Here is a 22,183-nt window from a genome sequence, read left to right as displayed (position 1 = left end):
TTGAGGTTCGCATCCCACTTTTCTCCTGCTCTATCAAAGATTCTGTTGTGTTCCTTGTCAGGGCAGTCATTGGTGGTAGCTGGGCACCATCTAGTTCTTCCAGTCTCAGGCCAATGGAGTCTGTGGTTTATGTGGGCCTTTCTGTCTCTTGGGCTCATATTTTCCTTGTGTCTTTGGTGTTCTTCATTCTCCTTTGCTTCAGGTGGGTTAAGACCAATTGATGCATCTTAGATGGCCACTTGCTAGCATTTAAGACCCCAGACACCACTCACCGAAGTGGGATGCAGAACGTTTTCTTGATACATTTTGTTATGCCAGTTGACCTAGATGTCCCCTGAAGCCGTGGTCCCCAGGTACCCACCCCTGCTACTCTGTTCCTTGATGTGTAAATGAAACACTTTAATCAGAAGTCATTTTATTCCAATCTTGCAGATACCCATTGTTAATTTTCTGGGTAGGATGTAGAGTTCTTTTGTTTTTTGTGGTGGTTGTTTTTTCACTGCTTATTCTGATACAGGTAGTCCCCAAATTATGATGGGCTTCCATTCTCACGACTCCACTACTGTAAGTTGGTTCTGTCATAAGTCAAATATCTTTTTTCAGCTTTCATTATTATTGCCATTTATCATCAGTATCTTTATAAATCTGATCTTTATTTGTCTTTGGGGGTTGGAAACATTACATATAAACATCTTCAAGTGAACATCTGAGAATAACATCAGCAAATTATGCACTGTGACATTGTATGTAGTACATATTACTACTGATAAGATGTACCAAAAAAAAGAACAGATGGTCATAAGTGCTGTTCATTGTAACTTGATTATGTCATAAGTCGGGACTACCTGTTCTTCCTGCTTTAGAAGTGTCCCACTTAAATTGGCAAATGCCCAGTAACCCTAACCAGAAGATTGCACAAATCCTGAGAGGCAAAAAGTAGATAAGGTCGCTATGAGTCGAAATGGACTGCCAACGATTTGGTTACTTATAGTATAGATAAGAGAGGCCACCTGCTGGGCTAGGTTTTTCGCACACACATGATCTGTGAGACAAATGATCTTAAGCACAAACATATTTCTACTGTATTTCCCTCGGTGGGTCCACTTTCTCATTTTGACATCTTTTAGAGGTTTTCCTCTTCCTGCACATGCTGACTTCTCAAATTTCTTGCTGTTGTATTTTTCTCTAGAACTTTTGAGACTGGAAAAAAGATAGACTCTTTAGCTCCCACTCAGACAGTGGGAGGCTGTTCCTGCTTCTGTTCGTAGTTTCCATTTGCCCAGTTGTCCTCTACCTGTCCTGGTCCCCTCTGCCTGGCTTGATGTCACCTAGAGGAAAGAAACCCATGTCTCCCTGTTTTTATTACTGCTGCAGTTCTAGCGCAAGCTGGAGATGGGGTCAGGCTAGTAGATAGGAGGGAGAAGAAAGGAAGGGTAGGGCAGAGTGGGTTTCTGTAGACTGTGCCATTCTACATAGCTGGGTGGGTCACCAGCAAGTTCCACAGTCCCTGGTCTGACAGAGACTGGAGAAACCCCAAGAGTATGGCCCCCAGACACCCTTATAGCTCAGTTAGGAAGTCACTCCTGAAGTTTGTCCTTCAGCCGAGGATTAGACAAGCCCATAAAACAAAGTGAGACTAAATGGGCACACCAGCCCAAGGACAAGGACTTGAAGGCAGGAGGGGACAGGAAAGCAGGTAGTGGGGAACCTAAGGTTGAAAAGGTGAGAGTATTGACATGTTGTGGGGTTGGCAACCAGTGTCACAAAACAATATGTGTATTAATTGTTTAATGAGAAACTAGTTTGCTCTGTAAACCTTCATCTAAAGTACAATAAAAAAATTAAAAAGTAAAGTTCCACGGTCCCTTGGCAAGCATTCTGAAAGTCCACACATTCTTCCAGGCCCTTAGAATCCAGTTCAACTCCAGATGTGACTTTGGTGACTTGGTAGGGGAATCTGACAAGGACAGTTTGTCCTCAGAAACCACCCATGGATCGTTGGGTTAACAGACGTGGGCAATGACAGGGTAACACAGACTGCCGGTGAAGCAGACTGTCTCTGTCTGTGGAATGGTGCTGACTAGGCCATTTTACTACGTGCCAGGCTTGGCACAAAGGGCTGTTTGAGCAGTGCCTTGTTTCCACCTTATAACAAGCCTGCAGGGTAGGAGAGATGCTGCCCACTTTGCATATGACAAAAACTGGGCCTCAGAATCGAGCAAATTCCCAAAGGTCACACAGCTAGGAAGAGGGCCTATGATCCAAACCTAGGTCTGGAGATGGGACTTCCCCACTGTCTGGCTGACTCCACCTCCCAGGGTCTTCTCAGCTGTGCTCTTGCTTGTCCTTAGTCAGGATTCCTAAGGGGTGGGTCTGAAGCCCTGCTCCCACGGCAGGTAGGCAGGGAGGTGCAGGAAAGGCCCAGAGCAGAAGCCTGAGGGTTGACTATGTGACAGTTGTCTGTATGTGACATCACTCTCAGCCGTGATCGGGCATAGGTGCCTGTGTAGTGGGGGCAGGGGGCCATCCCCCAGGATGAAGGCACTTTGAGTTGAAGTTTAAAGAAGGGTAGGGAGAGAGTTCCACATCTCCTTGGACCTGGTTCCTGCCTCCCCAAACTCCAAGGAGGCCAGCCCAGAAGGGGAACAACACTTGCAACTGTGCAAGGATCAAGACCAAGCTACTGGGCTTGGCTTCCAACTGCAGGGAAGCCCTAGGAGGGGGGCAAGGCACCTCCCCTGTGCCAGTGCTATGCCTAGGCCTAGCTTTGCATATGTAATCTCACGAATCCTCAAGAGGTAGCTACGAGCATTCCTACTTTGCAGAAGGCAAAAGGAAAGCTCGGAGAGCCCAAACCTCTTGCCCAGATTCTTTCATTGTCAGGTACTATTCCGAGGCTGGGTGTACAGTAGTGAGCAAAACAAAGTCCCTACCCTCATGGAGGGTGAAATATAGTGAGAGAGGCAGGTCTCAAGTAAGCACAGAAAGAACCAGGTAATTACAATCCAAGGTGTAAAACAGTATTAGTGGGGGCATTTTAGGGTGGAGTTGGTACCAGGGTTCAAGCCCCCTCCGTGTCTGCCTGACTTCAGTGCCCTAATTCTTCCTACCACTCCACCCAGACCCGGAGGCCAGGCAGGCAGCCACCTCACTATAGCCACCCAAGGTTGGCCCATCAGTCTGCTGGGGCACGCCAGCCTAGCCCTGCCCAGCAAGAAGCCAAGAAGAGGAATTACCTCAAGGCTTTGCTAAGTTCCAAAGGAAACATGAAGAGATCACAGCATTCTAGATGAGCTGTTCCTTACCCTACCACCTGTACAGTGTTTGGTGTCTTCCTTAGCCGTTCCCAGATCTGACCTCCCTTGCTCCTCCTGACATTCCTGGGAGGGAGCAGCAGGGCAGCTCAGAGGGGCCCTTACTCACTGCAGTCCCAAAACCCAGGACGCCTGGCCGTGCCCTCCAGGATCTGGCCTCTCCAGCAGGAAACAGGCCTGAGCTCTGGAGCCCATGAATCCCAACCTGGCTCGACCAGCACAGGCAACGGTACTCAAGGGGACGGGAGTCCTTAGGGAATGACTGCCAGACAAGAGGCGTAGAGGACACTGCCAGTGCCATCCGTGGGCCACATGGCCCACATTTCCCCAGGGGTTCCCTTCATGGCAGATAGAAGGGCCCCACCCTGTTCACCCACCATCTTCCACCACAGTGCCTCTGCCTTTCTATTCTCTGGGTGGGTTTCAGTGTGTATTTTGTTCAGACAAGGATTCTGCTGCGTAAAACAAAGCCACAATCTAGTCAGGCCTCGCCGTGTCACAGTGGAGGCCCAGGTAGGGGCAAGGACCTCTTCAGTTCAAACCCAGGTCAGAGGGGCCTTGGGTAGTCAGAGGGGCTCCTGAGTGGGGGCAGGAGAGAGGAAGTGCCTACTGTGGGCTTTCTTTTCGGTTGGCCTTCAGCCCTTGGAACCGACTGTCCCAGGGCTACAGAAAGTTCTGGAGTTTATCTGGCCCCGGGGTCAGGACTGGGCCCTGGCGATTAACTGCCTTCTGCCAGACTTTGAACCCCGAAGCCACTGAGTGCTCCTCCAGACCCTTTCCTGTCACCCATAAGCAGATGGAGGGACAGAGGGGGCAGCACCAGACAGGAATGACCAGAAAACTGGCAGCCTCTCCACCTGTGCAGCCTGCGGTGTGCTTTCTGAGTAGAGGCAGGTCTCCCTGGGGTGTCGTCCGGCCTTCTTCATACCTCAGTTCAGTCATTGCGGAGTCCTTCCGTTAGCCAGGCTGGCTTGACATCAGATGTGCACATTACACAGTGGCAGGGAAAAGAGTCGGTGAGCGAGGACTGATGAGCGGGGGAAGGGAAGCCCTGGGCAAGGCTGGCCTGGTTGAGGAGGGCTTCCTGGAGGGAAGAGGAGCCAGGTGTGGAGCACGGTGGTCCTCACTGAGGGAACAGTTTCCTGAGAACCTCAAAGCCAGAGACATATGGCACCACAAGGAGCCGAGAAGCCCTGCAGGGCTGGAGGCAGAATGGGCACCCTGGCAGGGCTGGGACGCTGGGCCCAGGGGGCGAGGGTGGTGAGTGGCAGGTGGTAGGCGGTGGCTGGCAGCCCAAGCGCCCGTGTCCTTCTCTTTCAGAGTGCAGCTCCTTCTCTCCCCCCGCCACGGTGATCCTCCTCATCCTGCTGTGCTTTGAGGGGCTGCTCTTTCTCATATTCACATCAGTGATGTTTGGGACCCAGGTGCACTCCATCTGCACAGATGAGACGGTAAGTGGGAGCCCACCCACCACCTCCGCACCTGGGGTTGGGGAAGGAACCAGCCCCGCAGGCCAGACCTCGGAGCCCAGTAGACAGGCCCCAGGAGTGCAGGCTCATGTCGTGCGTTTGCAGCAACACTTAGATCTTCTTCACACACACGTGCGTCCCCCACTCCTAGAGCAGGCACAACAGATCACACCAGGAATAGGGCCTAGCTGCCTGCTGGAAGGTCCCTTCGCCTCGATTCCAGCTGTCCTTCTGTGATGGTTCTTCCCTGCTCACCACACATGGCCAGGTACTCTGTAGGCACTGGGGGTCCCTCTCCCTCTGGAAGTCACAACCTAGAGATAGGATGATCTGCAGAAGGTGCCCTCCCCCGACTGGGACAGGCGGGGGCAGCTTCCCAGAGGAAGTGACTTCATGATTAGGTACTGAGGGCAGTGTCAGGTGACAGGGGTGTTGTCAGCTCTGCAGAGCAGTAAATACCAAGCTCTCACCTGGCCTCTGGGTCATCTCTGCTTGGCAGCTCTGGGCTTCGTCCAGTGCCCCACCCCCAACCCCCCACCTTGCCCTCCCTGCCTGCTTCCTCTCAGAAGCCTTGAAGATGCTGGCTGGGTTGGGCTGGAGCTGCTCCCCTGCCACCTCTGCCCCCCCATTCCCGAGGTGTCCAAACGCCTCGAGGTGGCCAGTCCATGGCTGTGACGTGGGCATCTCTTCCTTTTTGGCTTTTCCAGGTAAGGGGCCTTAGGAGGATGGGGCTGCTCTTAGCTCTCGGTGGGAGGAATGGAGTTGTAATTCCATCCTCTTACTGTTCATGGCTGCTTCCTGAGGTTCCCCCTCAGGCTGGCAGCTCTCAGCAGTGGTCTTGGGACCCCAGGTGGCGCTTTGGCCGTGTTGGGTAGTCAGCCTAGATGGAGGTTCACAGGAGGGCAAAGCTGTTACCACTGCTGAGACCCTACCCTCCACTACCACCAAAAGCAGAGAAGGGAAGGGACCGTGCTGCCCGGCAACCCAGGCCCCCCATCTGAATCTGTAGGGACTCCCAACAGTTTAGAGGGTTGGGGGACTCTCTGCAACTTTTTTCTAAGAAACAATATCACTGCATAAGAGTTTCTGTGAAAATAGAGGTACTGGTATAGATCCAGCCATTTATCCAAGCAGTAAATAAGACCAACTTCTCTGTGTAAGACCTGCAGGGACCCCAAAGGTGACCCACTGTTGGGACGCTGCCAGGCCACCTAGGCCATGGTCTGGGAGAGCCAGAAGGAAAACTCTTAACAGCCCTGGTCCTAGTAGTTCTTCCACCTTCAGACCATTCCTAAAGGGAATTGTGTTAGAAAGGAAAGAAGAAAGGAAGTGCCTGCAGCTCCTGGGACAGGCCACCCTCTCCTTGACCTGTATCCTCCCAGGCCCCCAGGCTATGAAGAAAGACTCAGAATCAGGCTTGGAGGGGAGGCCTCGGCAGCCCCAGGCTCCCACCTCACCAGAGACCACAGCAGGCAGGCCCCTGGCTGGGCTCCTGCAGTGCTGCTGGGCAGGGCCAGCTCCATCTGAAAAAGGGGAACGAGGAGGGACCAGCTTTTCCCCCAGCCCCCACTTTGCCTGTGGAACGTAGCAGGGGAGGAGGCGCAGGCCCTGCGACAGCTGCCGTGGTGGCCTCCTTCACACTCTTCCCCTAAGGAGCGTGAGGACGACCTCTGCCGTGACTGAGGCTGACTGGTCTGTCCCTGCAGCCCTCTAACCTATACTAACCCCTCTTCCTTCCTCCTCTGTGGTGACTTCACTCCCTCACCCATGGTCTCTCACGCTGTTGCCTTCTCAGTTTGTGTCTCTCCAGTTCCACTAAGTGAGGTGCTCCTTGACCTCCCGCTGGTGGGACTAATGGCACCAGAGCAGTTATTTGATTTGTTCCTTTTTTTTTTTTTTTGTCTGCAAAGTGGTCATAGTCACTCCGAACTTCCTCTGAACCGCTCTGGTTCATGACTGTAAGCTCCTCCCCCGCTAAGAAGGCGACTCACGGACACCAAAGCCTTCACAGCCCTCCTTCCATGCACACCGCCCAACACCAGGCCAGGACACCTCTGTAGAACCCAAGTGAGGACCCAGTCTGGGTAAAAGTGCTCCTTACCTCAGACACACCAGATCGCAGTCATAGGAACAATGGCTTAGGCACCTGCTGACTTTGCTTCTTTTTTCCTCCCTTCTCTGAGGGACTTGTAAACATGTGCCCACCAGAGAAAAGTATTATTACTTAAAATAACTTTTTTTTAATTAAAAAGAAAAGAAAAAGTCTTATTTAGATAGCTTTAAAGGTTGCTTGAAAAAAAGAAGCATTTACACATTCACCTCAAGCTAATGGACCTCCCTCCCCAAAAAAACCCACAGCAGAGAAGTGCTTGACTGAAAGTCTGATTGTTCTTGTTTTCAGGGAATAGAACAATTGAAAAAGGAAGAGAGAAGATGGGCTAAAAAAACAAAATGGATGAACATGAAAGCCGTTTTTGGCCACCCCTTCTCCCTAGGCTGGGCCAGCCCCTTTGCCACGCCAGACCAAGGGAAGGCAGACCCGTACCAGTATGTGGTCTGAAGGACCCTGACCAGCATTGCCACTCAGACACAAACCACATCACAGCACTACCGTCTGGCCCGTTCTCATGAATGTTTAAACCAAGAAAGCAACTACTCTCAAACTTTTCTTTTTTTAAATGTCTCAAGTAAAATGGCTGAGCATTGCAGAGAAAAAAAAAAAAAAGTCCCCCAGTTTTATTTTTAAAAGATCATCCTATTTTTTTGGTGACCGAAGCTGCTCTTCTTTTTCCTTTTTAAAATTACTTCTCTGGCCTCTGGTTTCCTCTCTGCTGTCTGTCTGGCGTGACTAACGTGGAGGGGTGCTTTCTCCAGGGCTGTGGCCACCTCTACTAACCGAGTGAGACATGAGTGATGCTGGTGGAGGGACCTGCCCTGGATGCCTGATTGGGGACCGGTAGGAGACCAGGAGGGCCCGTGGCTTCCTCCTGCCCAGCAGGCAGCGGCAGGCTCTGAGGATGGGACTTGAAATCTCAACAAAGATGGACGCTTACCCCTTGAGGCCTGAGCAGGCAGCATCAGGGTTGAAGCCTTCAGAAGGGCCTTGACAAGCGACCTTACCCCCAAGTGGACACAGTTTGCCTCCGAATTCACGGAATCAGTTGCCTGCCTTGTACCTTATGGGCTTGGGTGTGTAGAGTGACTTGGGGTGGGGGGGGACGTGGGAGAAAGATTAAAGGGGTCTTATTTGTATTCTGGAATCAGCAAATATATTCCCTCTGATTATTTGGAAGACTGTGAAGGAAAGAAATTTTTCCAGTTCCAAATGCCTTACACAATCAAAAAATGATGCCATTTCAGCCGAGCTACATTGTCCTTTGTTACAGCTACTTACTCTCTTACCCACCCCCCCACCCCCACCCCAGCAAGATGCCAGTTAAGCAGTGTTAAGGTTGACGAAACGGGCACCACACCAGCCACAACCCTGGCCGTCAAGAAGGCCAACCCCCTTCTTCTTAGTTTTGTAAATCTCGAAAGTGGGTTCACTTTCTGATACTTGAGATCCACGAATGTTCACATCCTCGTGTGCACATTTATTTTAACCTGGGAGGCTGCTGTCCAGCTGGGGCGTGTTGCTTCCTACAGTGGCTGACCACAATGCAGGGGCACGTCGCAGACTGTGGAGCCAAGACCGGAGTAGCGTTTTCCGTTTGGGAGGGACTTCAGTGTTCAGCCTCACTTGAAAGAGGCTGAGTTAGACAGTAAGAGTAGGCAGGGAGAACCCTTCGAATGCAGAAATCGGAACTCTGAACATCTGTGAATTCTTACACTTCGTTTTTTAAAGCAGCTGCCACAAACCTTGTTTCAGCTTTTGCTCGGGGCGGGGGTGGGAGCTAAGGTTTAGTAAATCCAATCTCGGGTAGGAAGAAAGTTGATCTAGCCATGTGGTTTTTTTTGTTTTATTTTTTCTTTTCAGAAAAGTATGTGGAAACATGCTGCATCTTTTCAGTCTCTGTCAGCGCTTCCACATGGACACAAAATACAATAAAAATTTTCCAAAACCTGTTCTGATCTAGCTCTGCTCTCTCGCAATGTGGTGCTGAGGGGCGAGCAGATTGGCCACCTTCTCTGAATTTTCTGTTTGTTTTGTTATTTTTAAACTACATTGATGCCCCCTCTGCCAATGAGGTTTTGTTGTTGTTGTTTGTAAAGGATGTTCATCCCTGTCTTTTGAACAAGCTTGCCCCACCAGGCCCCTCTCTTTTGGCTTTCTGCTGCTGAAATTGCTCCCCTTGTGTTGATTTTCTCTCAATTGCTACAGAAAAAGTCACCTGCCAGCTGAGTTTGCTCCTAGCATCTGGTTGGGGAGGAGACCCTTCTTCCTCTGACCACTTAACAAAAAGCAGTCCAGCCAGAGGGAACCACAGAAATCCGCCACGTGCAAGTCCGATGCGTGGCTTTGTGAAGCTGAGAGAGATCAGGCCTCAGATGTTTAGCCAAAGAACTTTTACTTGCCTCTTCTGTGTTACTTACGCTGCACTCAAGCCTGAGAGCCTGTTTTTTAAAAATGCTGTTTTTAGATCTAGTTCGTAGCATTTGTTCTCCACATGCCTTTTTTTTAATTTACGGTCTGCTTAGGTGTATCAGAGAAGTGTGGCTGTGCTGGAGTGGCTCCAAAGCGGTTCAGAATGCTCTGGTCCTGCTCTGCTCCTCAGGGTGGTCCCTCAGCAGGCGGTGCTGTGGCTCTGGCCCTGCTCCTCCCCTCATGGTGGTCCCTCAGTAGGCGGTGCTGCGGCTCTGGCCCTGCTCCTCCCCTCATGGTGGTCCCTCAGCAGGCGGTGCTGCGGCTCTGCCCGGCCCCTCATGGTGGTCCCTCAGTAGGGGGTGCTGCGGCTTTGCCCCTGCTCCTCCCCTCATGGTGGCCCCTCAGTAGGCAGTGCTGTGGCTCTGGCCCTGCTCCTCCCCTCATGGTGGTCCCTCAGTAGGCGGTGCTGTGGCTCTGGCCCTGCTCCTCCCCTCATGGTGGTCCCTCAGCAGGCAGTGCTGTGGCTCTGGCCCTGCTCCTCCCCTCATGGTGGTCCCTCAGCAGGCGGTGCTGCGGTTCTGCCCCGCCCCTCATGGTGGTCCCTCAGTAGGGGGTGCTGCGGCTCTGGCCCTGCCCAGCCCCTCATGGTGGTCCCTCAGTAGGGGGTGGGTGCTGCGGCTTTGCCCCTGCTCCTCCCCTCATGGTGGTCCCTTAGTAGGCAGTGCTGTGGCTCTGGCCCTGATCCTCCCCTCCTGGTGGTCCCTCAGTAGGCGGTGCTGTGGCTCTGGCCCTGCTCCGCCCCTCTTGGGAGTCCCTCAGTAGTCAGTGCTGCGGCTCTGGCCCTTCTGCTGAGGAAGGCAGATGGAGGCCCAGGAAAGATTTTTTAAGTATTGAATGCCCTCGACCCAGGTTGGTTCTTTTCTCTGTGGAATTGCTAAGGAATGCAGTAGATAGTGCTGGAAATGTACTGAAATTTTTTTTTTTTTTAATCCTAAAAATAGAAACTCATCATTTAGACCTGAGCATACTATGTCTGTATGTCCCAGAGAGAAAGGCAGGGTCCTTCCAACATCCTGGATGATTCTACCTCTGGGCTTTTAGACGCCTTTTGGCTGGAAAGAATGAATGTTCCCCAGATCTCAACCAGAATGAAATTCTGCACTCATCGAAGATGCAAATAACCCAGGAATCCCTGTGTCTTTCCTATTTCATTTTCCTTGAGACTGATCACATCTTGCCAAGAGCGCGATGAAGAACATGTCATCGTTTGCAGCGTAGCGATTGGTTCCCAGCCTGGCCGCCATACAGAAAGGTGTTGGAGTCCTGAGCTGTCCTTAGTATTTCCAGATTTTTTTTTTTTAATGAAAGATGACATCCTGGTCGTGCAGTGGTTAAGAGCTAAGGCTGCTAACCAAAAGGTCAGCAGTTCAAATCCACCAGCCATTCCTTGGAAACTCCATGGGGCAGTTCTCTGTCCTATAGGGTTGCTATGAATCGGAATCAACTTGACGGTAACGGGTTAATGAAAGGTGACATCTCTCTACACAAAGGCGGCCCCGACTTTTTGCTTTGGCACTTGAGTTCTGACCACACCGAATGAGGACCTCTTGGGAAAATGAACTAGTAGCAGCCACAGCCTTCCAGAGCATGGGCTCTGGGGAGTGGAGGTGAAAAGTGAAGAGGAAGGTGATGTAGTATGCGGATTAGGTGATTCCCAGGTTCCTCTTTGCCTGCCAACTTCAGCTCTTTGTTCATAGCAACGAGACAGGACATGCAAAATGCTTGGGTCCAAACAAATCTATGCATATTTGCACGGACCGAGTGATATCCTGCACAGAGTGAATTTGGATGAAAATGCATGTGCTAAGTCTCCTTTTGTCATTCTGTTTCATCTCTGTAAAGCTTCCCTCTTGGAAGAGCCCAAAACAAGGCACTTTATATTACCAGCTTTTTGCTCATTCTGGTTAGGCCACTGATGCAAAACAAACCTTTCAGACAAGGCAAATTAACAGACACTTTTTAAACCTCTCACACAGAAACCCCTCTCCTCAGAGGCCGGGCCGTGCCTTCCCACCCAGGTTAATGGGTTTTAGGTTTCATCTCAAAGTTTGCAGAGCATCACTTTAAAGGAGGAGCCAGCCAGGAGAGATGGAGGGCCCCAACCTAGAAGTGACCCTTAAACATCAAAAAAATGTGAAGAGAAGAAAATTTTGCTAGAATCCCTTTCAAGGACCCTGTAGCCATGGTTGGAAAGAATACTGAGCCAATGGGTTGCAAAGTGAGGTTCCCGGACCAGCAGCAACAGCATCACCTGGGAACTTGTCAGAAATGGACATTCTCTGGCCCCACCGCAGACCTATGGAATCAGAAACTTTGAGAGTGGGACCCAAGACTCTGTATTTTTATAGCCCTCCTGGGGATTCTGGCACACACCCAAGTTTGAAAATCCACTTGGGGCTTGTAAGAGTTGTCTACAGGTGGTCCCTGGTGCCTGCTGATGACATGGGTCATGTGTACCGGGCACAGTGTGGTGCTGAGTGGGGTGTGCATCTGTGAGGCTGGCCAGTGCTCCCACCACTAGAGAAGCCACAGGGCCCTGTCCCCTCATAGCCCACGGCCTCCCCAGTAAATGAAGGCTGAGAAAACAAGGAAGTCTGTCTGTTTGAAGGGGAGCCCAATTATTCGTCTGCTCAGCACTTCTTCCTGCACATCTCGTCAGTCCAACCCTTCTCTGGACCCACATGCTCACTGGGTGAAGAACCATCCCGAAGGGAGAGGGAAAAGTTGGGCCCAGAGACCTCCAGGTGGGAGGACCGCCACTGAGTAACCTGGACCCAGGGGAATTTTGTCAGTGCAAACACACGAGTGTGTCCTGGCCCTCAGCTCCCCTCTGTGGGCCTCAACACTCACATGGCCTTTTTCTGTATCTTTCAATACATATCAGACCCCGAGAATCACCTCGAAGATGATTATTTATAAGGAAACGGAAATAAGCCATGGACCAGCCTACTCTCACAAACCAAAGCCTTCATTTCCCTACTCTCTCCCCCAAGAAAAAATCATTGACAATTTGAGCAGCATGAGTACCCTAGCATTAGCAAAGGGGGGCCCCAAGGGACCCTCTTCCACCCCAAGCACCTACACAAGGAGCTAATGAAGCTGGTCCAAGGAATAATGAAAAGCACCGCAGAGCTATGTTTGCCAGAAATCTTCTGGGGAACAGACATGCTCTAATGCAGACAAAGGATGCCCTGATCTCTGCAAGCGAGGTAGTATAGTCTGGTGGTTAAGCATGTGGGCCCTGCTGCGCGACTTACCACCTGTGTGACCTTGGGCATTGACTTCCCTAAGCCTCAGCTTTCTGGGCTGTAAAACTGGGGTGATCATCTGAATCACAAGGTTGATGTGAGGAATAAGTGAGATAAATTGATGTAAACATTAGAACAGTGTCTGGCATACAGTAGGGCTTCCCTAAATGTTTACTCCTGTTATCCAGAGCTGTGCTTCTCAAACCATGGGTCACAACTGTTCGTGATTTGTAAAGTCGACTTATTGGTTTGCAACCAGCATTTTTTAAGAGATTTTTTAAAATATTCATTACACATTGTAGGTAAAGCATTGTTTCATGAAATGTGCACCTTCACACACACACACACACATTCTAGATTGCAACGGGAAATTACTTCCTATTGTGGAATGCAATACAAAAGTGTGAAGCCACTGATGAAAGGGACTGCCTTGTCTGGCCAGGTACGACAAGGGCCTGTTTTGTGGGGCTGCAGCGTGAGGTCTGACTTCTCATGAGATAGGGAGAAGGGGGACAGCCTGCTCTTGCTCTGGAGGGTCTCAGCTGAACCCATGCAGAGCATCTATTTGGGTCTCTGTCTCCCTTGGAAGCCTTAGTCCTGGCGCATTCACTGGAGACAATGGTGGGTTTGTTCACAGATCACAGCTCCTGTGTCACCCAGGCAGAGGCCCAAGTACACACCCCTTCCAAGAGGTGCAGGTTTAGGCTGTTGCCCAGTCACCAGTAATCAACCGTTCTTGCTTTCTTGAGCTTGAAGTGGGTATCACTGCTGCCTCTGCAAACCTTGAGCTTATGTTTGCCTTCAGGACACCATTCAATCCACACAAAACTCGAAATTGATTCCTACCAAGAAAAAGCCCCACTGGCTGAACAGAGAATCCAGACCCTCAGGCCCCCTGTATAAGGTTCTTTTGGAGTATGTTCTTCCTTCCAGACTGAGTTGACACTCCTTGAACATTTGTCCACTCATCTGCTGAGGAGCTTGGTCTGTGGACAGCCCCAGGTTCCAGCTAGAAAATTTTTAGACGCTTATTGAGATTGAGTGTAATCTGAGAGTCCTCTTCTTGGAACATGCCACCCTAATGGAAAGTAGTAATCCTGTGGGTCCTTTTACTTCATTTCCCTCTACAGATTTTCTCTGCTTTGGGATCAGTATGGGCAGAGTGGGGATTCGCAGTGGAATTGGAAATGCAGAGAGAAGGTACCTGTTCTAGTCCCAGCTCTGATGCATGACCAGCTGAACTGTCATGGCCTCCCGGAACTTTATTTCCCCATCTGCCAAGGGTCAGTACTAACATCCACCTCCTCACATGGTGGCTGTGAGTACCCACGGTCATAGCTTTGAATGAGCCCAAGTCAGTGTATAAACTGCCAAACAGCCCCTTCTAGGTGTTCCATCTGTAGGAACCACATACATGTTGACATCTGCCTCCTGTGCCATCAAGGTTAACCATCAAAGTTAAAGTGCCCCTCTTGGCAGGCTGCAGCTGGTCACCCAGGAGGGGAAGCAGGAGCACCTCAGTTGGCTGTTGCTGCTTCTGCTAAGAAGGGAAGCCTGGCAAGAAGCCAGCTGGGAGCTCAGCCTCCATGATTAGGTCCCTTATGAGGTTCCCTCAAGACTTGTGTCAACCATGTACATTTTCTGGAAGGAATTTTTTTTCTGATAATCAGAGTTGACACTCGCTCATTGTAGGAAAATTGGAACTCGCCAAAAGTGTACAGAAGTAAAGGCAAATCACCTAAAATCCCATCCCCAGAGGTGACCGCGGGTCACATGATGATACGCGAAACTCTTGGTTTGGTTTGGTTTTTTCGTTTTAAACCACACAGACAGGATTTTTTTTACGTCATGTAAAATTCTTTAAAAAAACACCAATTTTAATAGCTGGATAGTATTCTGCTTTGTAGAATAATTTACTTAGCCGTCAGTATTGGACGTTTTGGTTGTCTCCAGCTTTTCATTATTATAATTCATTGTTCACATTTATACTGAAGAAATCATTGTCTCAGATTTTTTCTTTTTTAACTTTTTATTGTGAAATAATTTCAGACTTAAAAAAATGGCAAGAATAGTACAAAGAGTTTTCATATACACTTCAATCAGTTTCTCCAAATGTAAACATATAACCAGAATACAGAAATAAAAACCAGGAAATTAATATTGATACAATACTGTTAACTAATCTACATACTTATTTAAATTTTTCCAATTGTCCTTTTCCTGTTCCAGAATCTCACATTGCATCATTTCTCATTTTCCCTAGCCTTCTTTAATCCATACCAGTTCCTCGGTCTTGGTCGTTCGTGACCTTGACCCTTTTTTTAACTGAGGTGAAATTCACATAACAAAATCAACCATTTTAAAATGAACAATTCAGTGACATTCACAGTGTTGTGCAACGACTACCTCTGTCTAGATTCCAAATATTTTCATCAAATCTTGACATTTTTCAAGATTACAGACAATCCACCCATTTGAGTTTGTCTGATATTTTCTCATGATTAGATTGAGGTTTTGCACTTTTGGCAAGAACACCCCTGAAGTGATATTGAGCCCTCATCGATGCAGCATATCAAGGAGGCACATGATGCTGCCATATCTCATTGATGGTAATTTTGATCACTTGGCTAAGGTGGTATCTGCAAGTTTCCTCCATTATAAAGTTACTATTTTTCCCTTTGTAATTAATAAGTATCTTATGAGGAGACACTCTGAGGTGAGATTCTTTTTGTTATTGTTGGATTTTTTGTTTTTTTGTTGTTGTTTTGTTGCCTTTTTTCCTCTTGGTTTTCTCTGTGGCCTTTTTGTCTCTTGGGCTAATATTTTCCTTGTGTCTTTGGTATTCTTCATTCTCCTTTGCTCCAAGTGGGTTGGGACCAATTGATGCATCTTAGATAGCCGCTCACAACCTTTTAAGACCCCAGACGCCACACACCAAAGCGGGATGCAGAACATTTTCTTAATGAACTTGTTATGCCAGTTGACCTAGATGTCCCCCAAAACTATGGTCCCCAGATGAGATGAGATTCTTTAAGCTTACAATTCTTGTAAAAATCAAGAAACTTAAATCTCTGAGAGAGTGTGGGAAGAAAGAGTGCTGGAGAAGAATTGGCCCAGAATACAGTCAGATCTCAGTCTGTGTGTGCACCTCAGTTTCTCATTCCGCGTAACAAAGGATTACACCAGTTATGTGAGGATCTTTTGTGGAAAAGAAGAGAAAACCCAGAACTGGGTACACAGAGATCTTTCCAAGGTGGTCTTGAGTCGTGTGAATGAGCAATACCCATGCCTGGCAAACACAGCAATTCCTCTTGGCTTTCAGAAGAGATGGAGAAGGCCAAGGCCCCACTGGGGTCAAAACCCTCTGCAGAGGGTGTTGTGAGCTTGGTGAGCTGGCCTGACTGTGCTTCTAACTCCTTTGGGCTTCTCCCCCTACCCCAACACCCTTTCTGGCCTGGCGAGTGAGTCCAGCTGACGCCCTGAGGCAGGTGAGTGGGCAGCGTGGGAAAGGCTGCAGGGAACATCTCCTGCATGACCAGGCCTGACGCCAGCCCTCACCACCCGTGATGACCCTGTGCACCCCCAGCTGCCCACTGCATGTTGGGCTCACTACCCACCCCCTTGCTTCCTCACCTCATGTTGTTTGTATCCTGCGCTCTCCCCATAATCCTGTCATCCTCCTCCATGCTGTCTGCTGTGCCTACTCTGGGGGTAGTGGCCCAAAATATTTAGGGGAGTCACTGTTTTTAGTGGTCTCCATGGATGGATGACCCAGCTTATGCCGGAAGAGGCCTAGGATATTACTCCTTGGCCATCGGCAGCCAGGCCCCTGCCCAACAGTTGGCGTTATCAACGCTGGGGAGACCTTTGTGCCTGTGGAAGGAGAGGAGGGGAGGGCTGAGTGGTGAGTTCGAAATAGGCCAGTTCCCCAGGAAGGCCCTGCTTGCTGCTCCTCCATGCCACTCCCCACACATGCCCCAGGCACCATCTTAGCCACCCCCTGGGCCTCATGCTGTGCTGTGCGGGGGCTGGGGGTGCATGCATGAGGGTGCACAGCACCATCTATGCTGACCCTCTCTATCCCCTTGTCCCTCCAGGGCATTGAGCGCCTAAAACGGAAGCATCAGCCCAGGCAGCACACGGGCAGCTGGAAGACAGTCAAAGAGACCTTTGGCGGGAACTTTTCCCTGAACTGGTTCAACCCTTTCTCCAGACCATGGCAGCCAGAGCCCCCCAACGACGGGGACTGGGTGCGGCAGGTGGCATCACTGTCAGACGTTAACAACACCGAAACGACGGAGGAGCAGTCTGAGGAGACGAAGGATGAGGAGGACTCTGTGCAGGTGGTAGATGAGTAGCCACTGCTGTGGGGAGAAAACCAAACAGAAGACGGTCACATCAACCTTCGTCCTGGGTTTTGGGTAAAGGGGCTCATGGGTATGACATGCTCCCCCTGCACCTCCTGACACTCCTCTCAGGCCATTCACCTGGCATTGCCATCCCCTATGACACCTCCTGCTCCCTCTCTGTTAGGCCAGGTCTGAGGGTGGGATGGCAGAGGGAGATGAGGGACTTTCTCTGAGTTCATCTAAGAGTCTGCCCTGAGAGGGGTCGTCAGGAACCATTTTCCAAGACTGGGAGGCCTTCTCACCCTTCAAAGCCTCTGCCCAGCAAAGGAAGCTCTGAGCAGGGCAACCCAGGGACAGAAAAGAACTTGCCTTTGACATTCCTTTGGTTGCCTCCCTTCTCTTGGGAAGGTGAGGGCCCTGAATCTGGCTTTTGAGAATGAAGACCATGATATCAGAATAGAAGGACAGGGCAGAGGCTGGCCTTGGGGACCTGTCATCAGGAAAGACCAGCCTGGAAAGGGCATCCCCCTGCTGCTGAATTAGTAGAAAGGAACGGCTACCATAGCTGCCTCCAAGGGGAAGGTTTGGCTTGAGAGGGCCCCAAGGCTAGGCTACACACACGTATGGAACATGCCCAGGTCAGAAATGAGCCTGAAGTTAGGACAGTGGTCCTAAAACTTAGCACCCATTTCAAAGACACCAGAATCCTCACAGCTTAGAATCATTCTGCCTTGTGACCAGGCATGTGTCTCATTCACAAATCCATCCACTCACAGGCCAGGATGTGGGGAGTACCTATTTAGAGCTACATGCCCCCCCCCCCGAGAACCTAATTTGACTTCCCCTCCTGGAGGAAATCTAACAGTCCACATGGGCCCAGAGCTGACCAGAAACCCTGCCTGTGTGCTTTAGGACGGCCTTTCCAAGGTGGCAACCATCTTGTTTTGCTGAAGGGATGGATGGTTGCCAAGGCCTACAGATTGGTGAACCTGAAAACAGACACTGACACTCCACACACTACCAGGATGAGCCTGGGTCCTGGGTCACCCCATTTGAAGTCTGGAGTGTTTGTGGCCATTAATGAAGGTCTGAACTGGGATTCTTGGGCTTAGACCCCATCCCAGTTGTTGCCAAAGCAGCATCTTCTGCACAAAGCCCAACAGAAGGGTATGGGTCCCAATTTGATGTAAGAGCGGAAGGGTTCATGTCCCAGTTTGGTATAACAAAGCCTAAGCCTTTGTTCTTCTCTTTGGCCCTTTTCCCCAGTATCATTGGCACCAAACTCTGTGGAGGGCTTAGGCACTGAGGCAGAGCTGCTGCTTTAGGGGCACCACAGAGCATGAGTCCTGGCCTAAAGGGGCCTTCAGCCCCAATTCAATGGGGAAGAAGGTCAGAGTTTGGAGATGCAGCCCTAGGACACTGAGAAAGGAGGGCCAGGTGAAGATGGGAGAACCAAGCAGCAAGCTAGTTCTCGGGCGGAATTCTTGGGCAGAAGGCCTGCTGATCCTGTCAGAGAGCACCTGTGGCTACAGCTGCTGACCCCCCAGGGTCTGGGGTTGATTGCCCAGAGGGGTCAGTGTTCACAAAGCTACCTCTATCCTAGCCCCTGCTCGGAGCTCACATTATGCCTACTAGGGGCCGTTGCCAGCCTCTGTTGTTGACAGAGCAACCAGAGAGGCATGCCCAGGCTGCAGGCTTATTTTCATGGTCTCTATCAGCTTTAATATTTATTAATCACAATGTAAGGAGCACAAGTCAGCTCTAAAGCCAATTAACTCGCAGTCTGGGCAGGGAGTGGACACTAAGTACTTTGGGAGAGAGCTGTTTTCACCTTAGGGGCCTCTATTTGCTTTCCTCGACCATCAGAAGGCAGCCCACTGCCAGTATGGTGGGTTGTATACCAAAGAGACTCCACACCGGCGAGGAACACAGTGCCAGCATCTCGGGTCCAAGGAAACAGTGGTTAGAATAAGAAAAGACAGTTCTCTGGTCACTCTGACCACAGTCAGCAGCAGCAGCAGTCTGTGCTGAGGTCAGCCCCTGAGGTCAGAGGTGTGTGCAAAACCACATGGCCCTGAGAAGTGTCCTTGCACTTTGGGCTTGAAACTACCTTCTTCAGGGCCAACTCAGTCTGAAAGCAGAGGTATCCACCAGCCTCAAGACTAATTCTGTTTTCTGAGATTGGTGGCTCTAGGAAGGAAGTTTGGGAGTGGGGGCATTTTACCTGCACAAAGTCAGACCCCACCTTACCCTCCCTCATCGCTGACCCCTTCCCACAAGGGAGCCTCAGCCACATCAGTCCTCGTTCTGTGAGTGCTGGATGGGGCCACCTCCAGGGTGACAGAATTGCCCTGATGTCAGACAAGAGGAGTCCTACTGGGAAAGAAGGCTGGGCACCAACCTTTGCCTCTTTCCTTGAGTAAAAAGCTCTCTGCTCCGCCTCAGTGGCTGGAGTCTCCAAAATCCAAAAAGCCTGGACAGTGCCTTTCTTCTCAGATCACCTCCAGGGGCACCTCTGGAAAAGCCATGTTTCTTCCACCACCAGCGTGGGAAATGAGCGAGGGTCACACACCGTGCTAGGCTTTATTGCCTCTTGTGATTGGGATGCCGTGCTGGGGAGACTCACTCACTAAACTCTTCTCTCTGGGCCATCTCCTGTGTGTTATTTCAGCAGAGAGATGTAACCACCTTTCATCCAACAAGCGTTTATTGAATGCCTACTGTATGCCAGGAGGGTGGGCATTTAGGACAAGAGTGAGCCAGACTGCGTTTTTCTGCTTTTAGAGCATGGCCTGACTGGCTGGCCTGAGGCGGGGAGCATCTGATCTAGGTGCTCCACCCCAGAATGTCATGCAAATTGCATGCAAAATGGCCTTCATTCAACCTAGATATGTGCCCCTCCCAGGGTGTGTGTCCAGTCAAGGGACAGTCCTTGAGACAGGGGTTGATCTTCCTGAACAGGGCCCAGAACAAAGAGGCCTGGCCCCTGGAGGGCTAGTCCCCTGGCCTGGGAAGTTCAAAGGATCCACCAGCCCCCTAAGTGTCCACGTGACACCCAGCACAGGCATCGGTAAGAAGCTTGTTCACATTTAAAATCAAACAAAAAAAGTGACTCAGGTGACCACACCATCATCTTGAAGCAATCAGGGTTTAATTAAAGGCATACTGATCGTTTGAGCACATCTCAAGGGCAGAACAAGAGTTCAGAACTTGCTTAAGTTAACAGAGAAGGACTTTCTGTTGGCACAAGTTGGAGCCTCCTCCTGTGATGATGGCCCACTGGTTGGGCCCCCTCCTCAAGGGAAGGGGATCCTGCCCACACAGGTTTCTCCTGGGTCCACCTGGAGAAGCATGAGCACCTTGCCTCCTACTCAGGCTTTCTCTGGCCAGCTCCAGGCATCTGAGAAAGGGAGTACAGCCCCTTAGCCTCCTCCCTGGGTCTTGCGGGTTAGGTGAGCTTCTACTCTGGACAGCCTGCCTGTGCTGAGCGGGGAGCCTGAAGAGAGCCTGTAGCCAGGCCTCAGGGCTCTCTGGTGGTTTTCTGCTTATGCCTGCAGACCACCCCTTGGGCCCTGTGGGGTCCTCTAGCACACAGGAGATGAGATGGTGGGCAAGGTGGGAGGCTTCAAGTGGGACACCCCCTTGGGGTTGTCTTCTTTACCACAAAGGTCAGGAAGGGGCACCCTTGTTTTAAACCCATCTTCTCTTCAGGCTGGCCAAAGTCAGGATCCCTTCTGGCTGGCCCCACCCTCCATGCCCTGAGGTGGAGGACCACAGGTGGGCCCAACGGCAGCTTTATTCCTGGAGGATGGTGGATCACAGGTACAGGGTTACTCAGGGTGAATTTACTTCCTGGCCATGAGAGGGCTGAAATGGAGGGGAGGAAACAACGGGCCCAGACAATTCACAAATTTAAGGTGGAGGATGCCACATCCAAGGTGAAGGAGGCTACAGTGCTTCTTTGGAGAAGGTTCTAGGGCTTCATGAAGGGAACAGGCCTGGAGCAGGGCATGTGCTCAGTATCCCTGGGTGGGCAGGCATGAGAGAACAGTGGGCACCCTCACCAGGAAGGTTGCGGCCATTCCTCATATCCCCCCTTCCATCCCTCCCTAAACTGGCTCCCTGGAAGGCTCATGATGTTAATTCTTCAACACCATCCCTCACAGGTCAGAGGGACCTGAGTCACCCCCTATCACCAAGGGACTGGAAGTCTTGAACCTAGCAGACTGTAAACTCCTAATAAGCCACAGGAGCTCTGAAGGCACATCCACCCTGGGGAAGAGCATACAGCCATAGAGTTGGGCCCAGGGCACCCACAGTTTCAAGCTGCCTAAAGTTGTAGAAGGTGGAAGATAGACCTGTTAAATGGCTCTTAGACTTCTCTGGTATGTGTGCCACCCCACCAAGCCAACAGCAGAGGGAAAGCTACCAGCCCACCTGTTGCCCCTCAGACAGTTGTCAGTTGCCACTGAGTCAATTCCAACTCATGGCAATGCCGTGTGTATCAGAGTAGAACTTCTCTATAGGGTTTTCAATGGCTGATGTTTTAGAAGTAGATTGCCAGGGTGGACTTCTGAGACACCTCTGAATGGGTTCAAACTGCCAACCTTTCAGCTAGTCATCAAGCGCTTAACCATTTGCTCCACCCAGGGACTCTTCCTCAGACTAAAAAAAAAAAAAAAAAAACCAAAAACCCATTGCCGTCGAGTCAATTCCCATTCATAGTGACCCTATAGGACAGAGTAGACCTGCCCCATATGGTTTTCAAGGAGTGGCTGGTGAATTCAAACTGCCAACCTTTTGGTTAGTAACCGAGCTCTTAACCACTGCACCAGGACCATGATGCCTGGCTCCTTCACTTAGACTAGGGTCCCTGAAAGGGAGCCAGGGGGAGTCGGGGAGGAGCATCCAGGAGAGGGAACTCTTGGATTTCAGGCAGGCAGTAGAGAGGAGTGGCTATACTTTGAGAAGCCCCAAGCCAAAGCTGAGAGAACATCCACAGTCGGCAGGGCCTCCAGGGCTGGCCAAGCCTGGGCCTAGTGGGTCTAGCTGCCTGTGGCTCTAGTCATGTTGGCCTTTGAACTCCTTACCCTACACCCAGTTGGCTATTGAATCTGCCCTCACCTGTGTAATCATGCATGGTCTGAAAGCTCATCCCCAAGCAGAAGATGCTGAAGCTCTCAGCCAAGCGTCAGAGCCAGTGGGGCTCCCCTCTGTT

The 22,183-nt window shown here is 50.7% G+C and overlaps 1 protein-coding gene across 7 annotated transcripts in view; it reads left to right on the top strand.

Moving 5' to 3' along the window:
* ZDHHC3 (zinc finger DHHC-type palmitoyltransferase 3) overlaps window positions 1-22,062 on the top strand; it is a 65,325-nt gene extending 43,263 nt beyond the window's left edge. For 2 of the 7 annotated variants that reach the window (XM_049862011.1, XM_049862009.1), the window contains 2 exons: window positions 4,635-4,765; window positions 16,714-22,062. In XM_049862011.1, coding sequence (XP_049717968.1) covers window positions 4,635-4,765; window positions 16,714-16,974 — 392 coding nt within the window. In that variant the 3' untranslated portion in view covers window positions 16,975-22,062. The other 5 variants (XM_049862010.1, XM_049862013.1, XM_049862014.1 and 2 more) reach the window with 5 other exon arrangements.
* The last annotated feature ends 121 nt before the right edge of the window (window positions 22,063-22,183 follow it).

Source organism: Elephas maximus, chromosome 20 (genome assembly GCF_024166365.1).
Source record: "Elephas maximus indicus isolate mEleMax1 chromosome 20, mEleMax1 primary haplotype, whole genome shotgun sequence".
Lineage (NCBI taxonomy): Eukaryota > Metazoa > Chordata > Mammalia > Proboscidea > Elephantidae > Elephas > Elephas maximus.
This window is presented reverse-complemented; position numbering and strand designations above follow the sequence as displayed.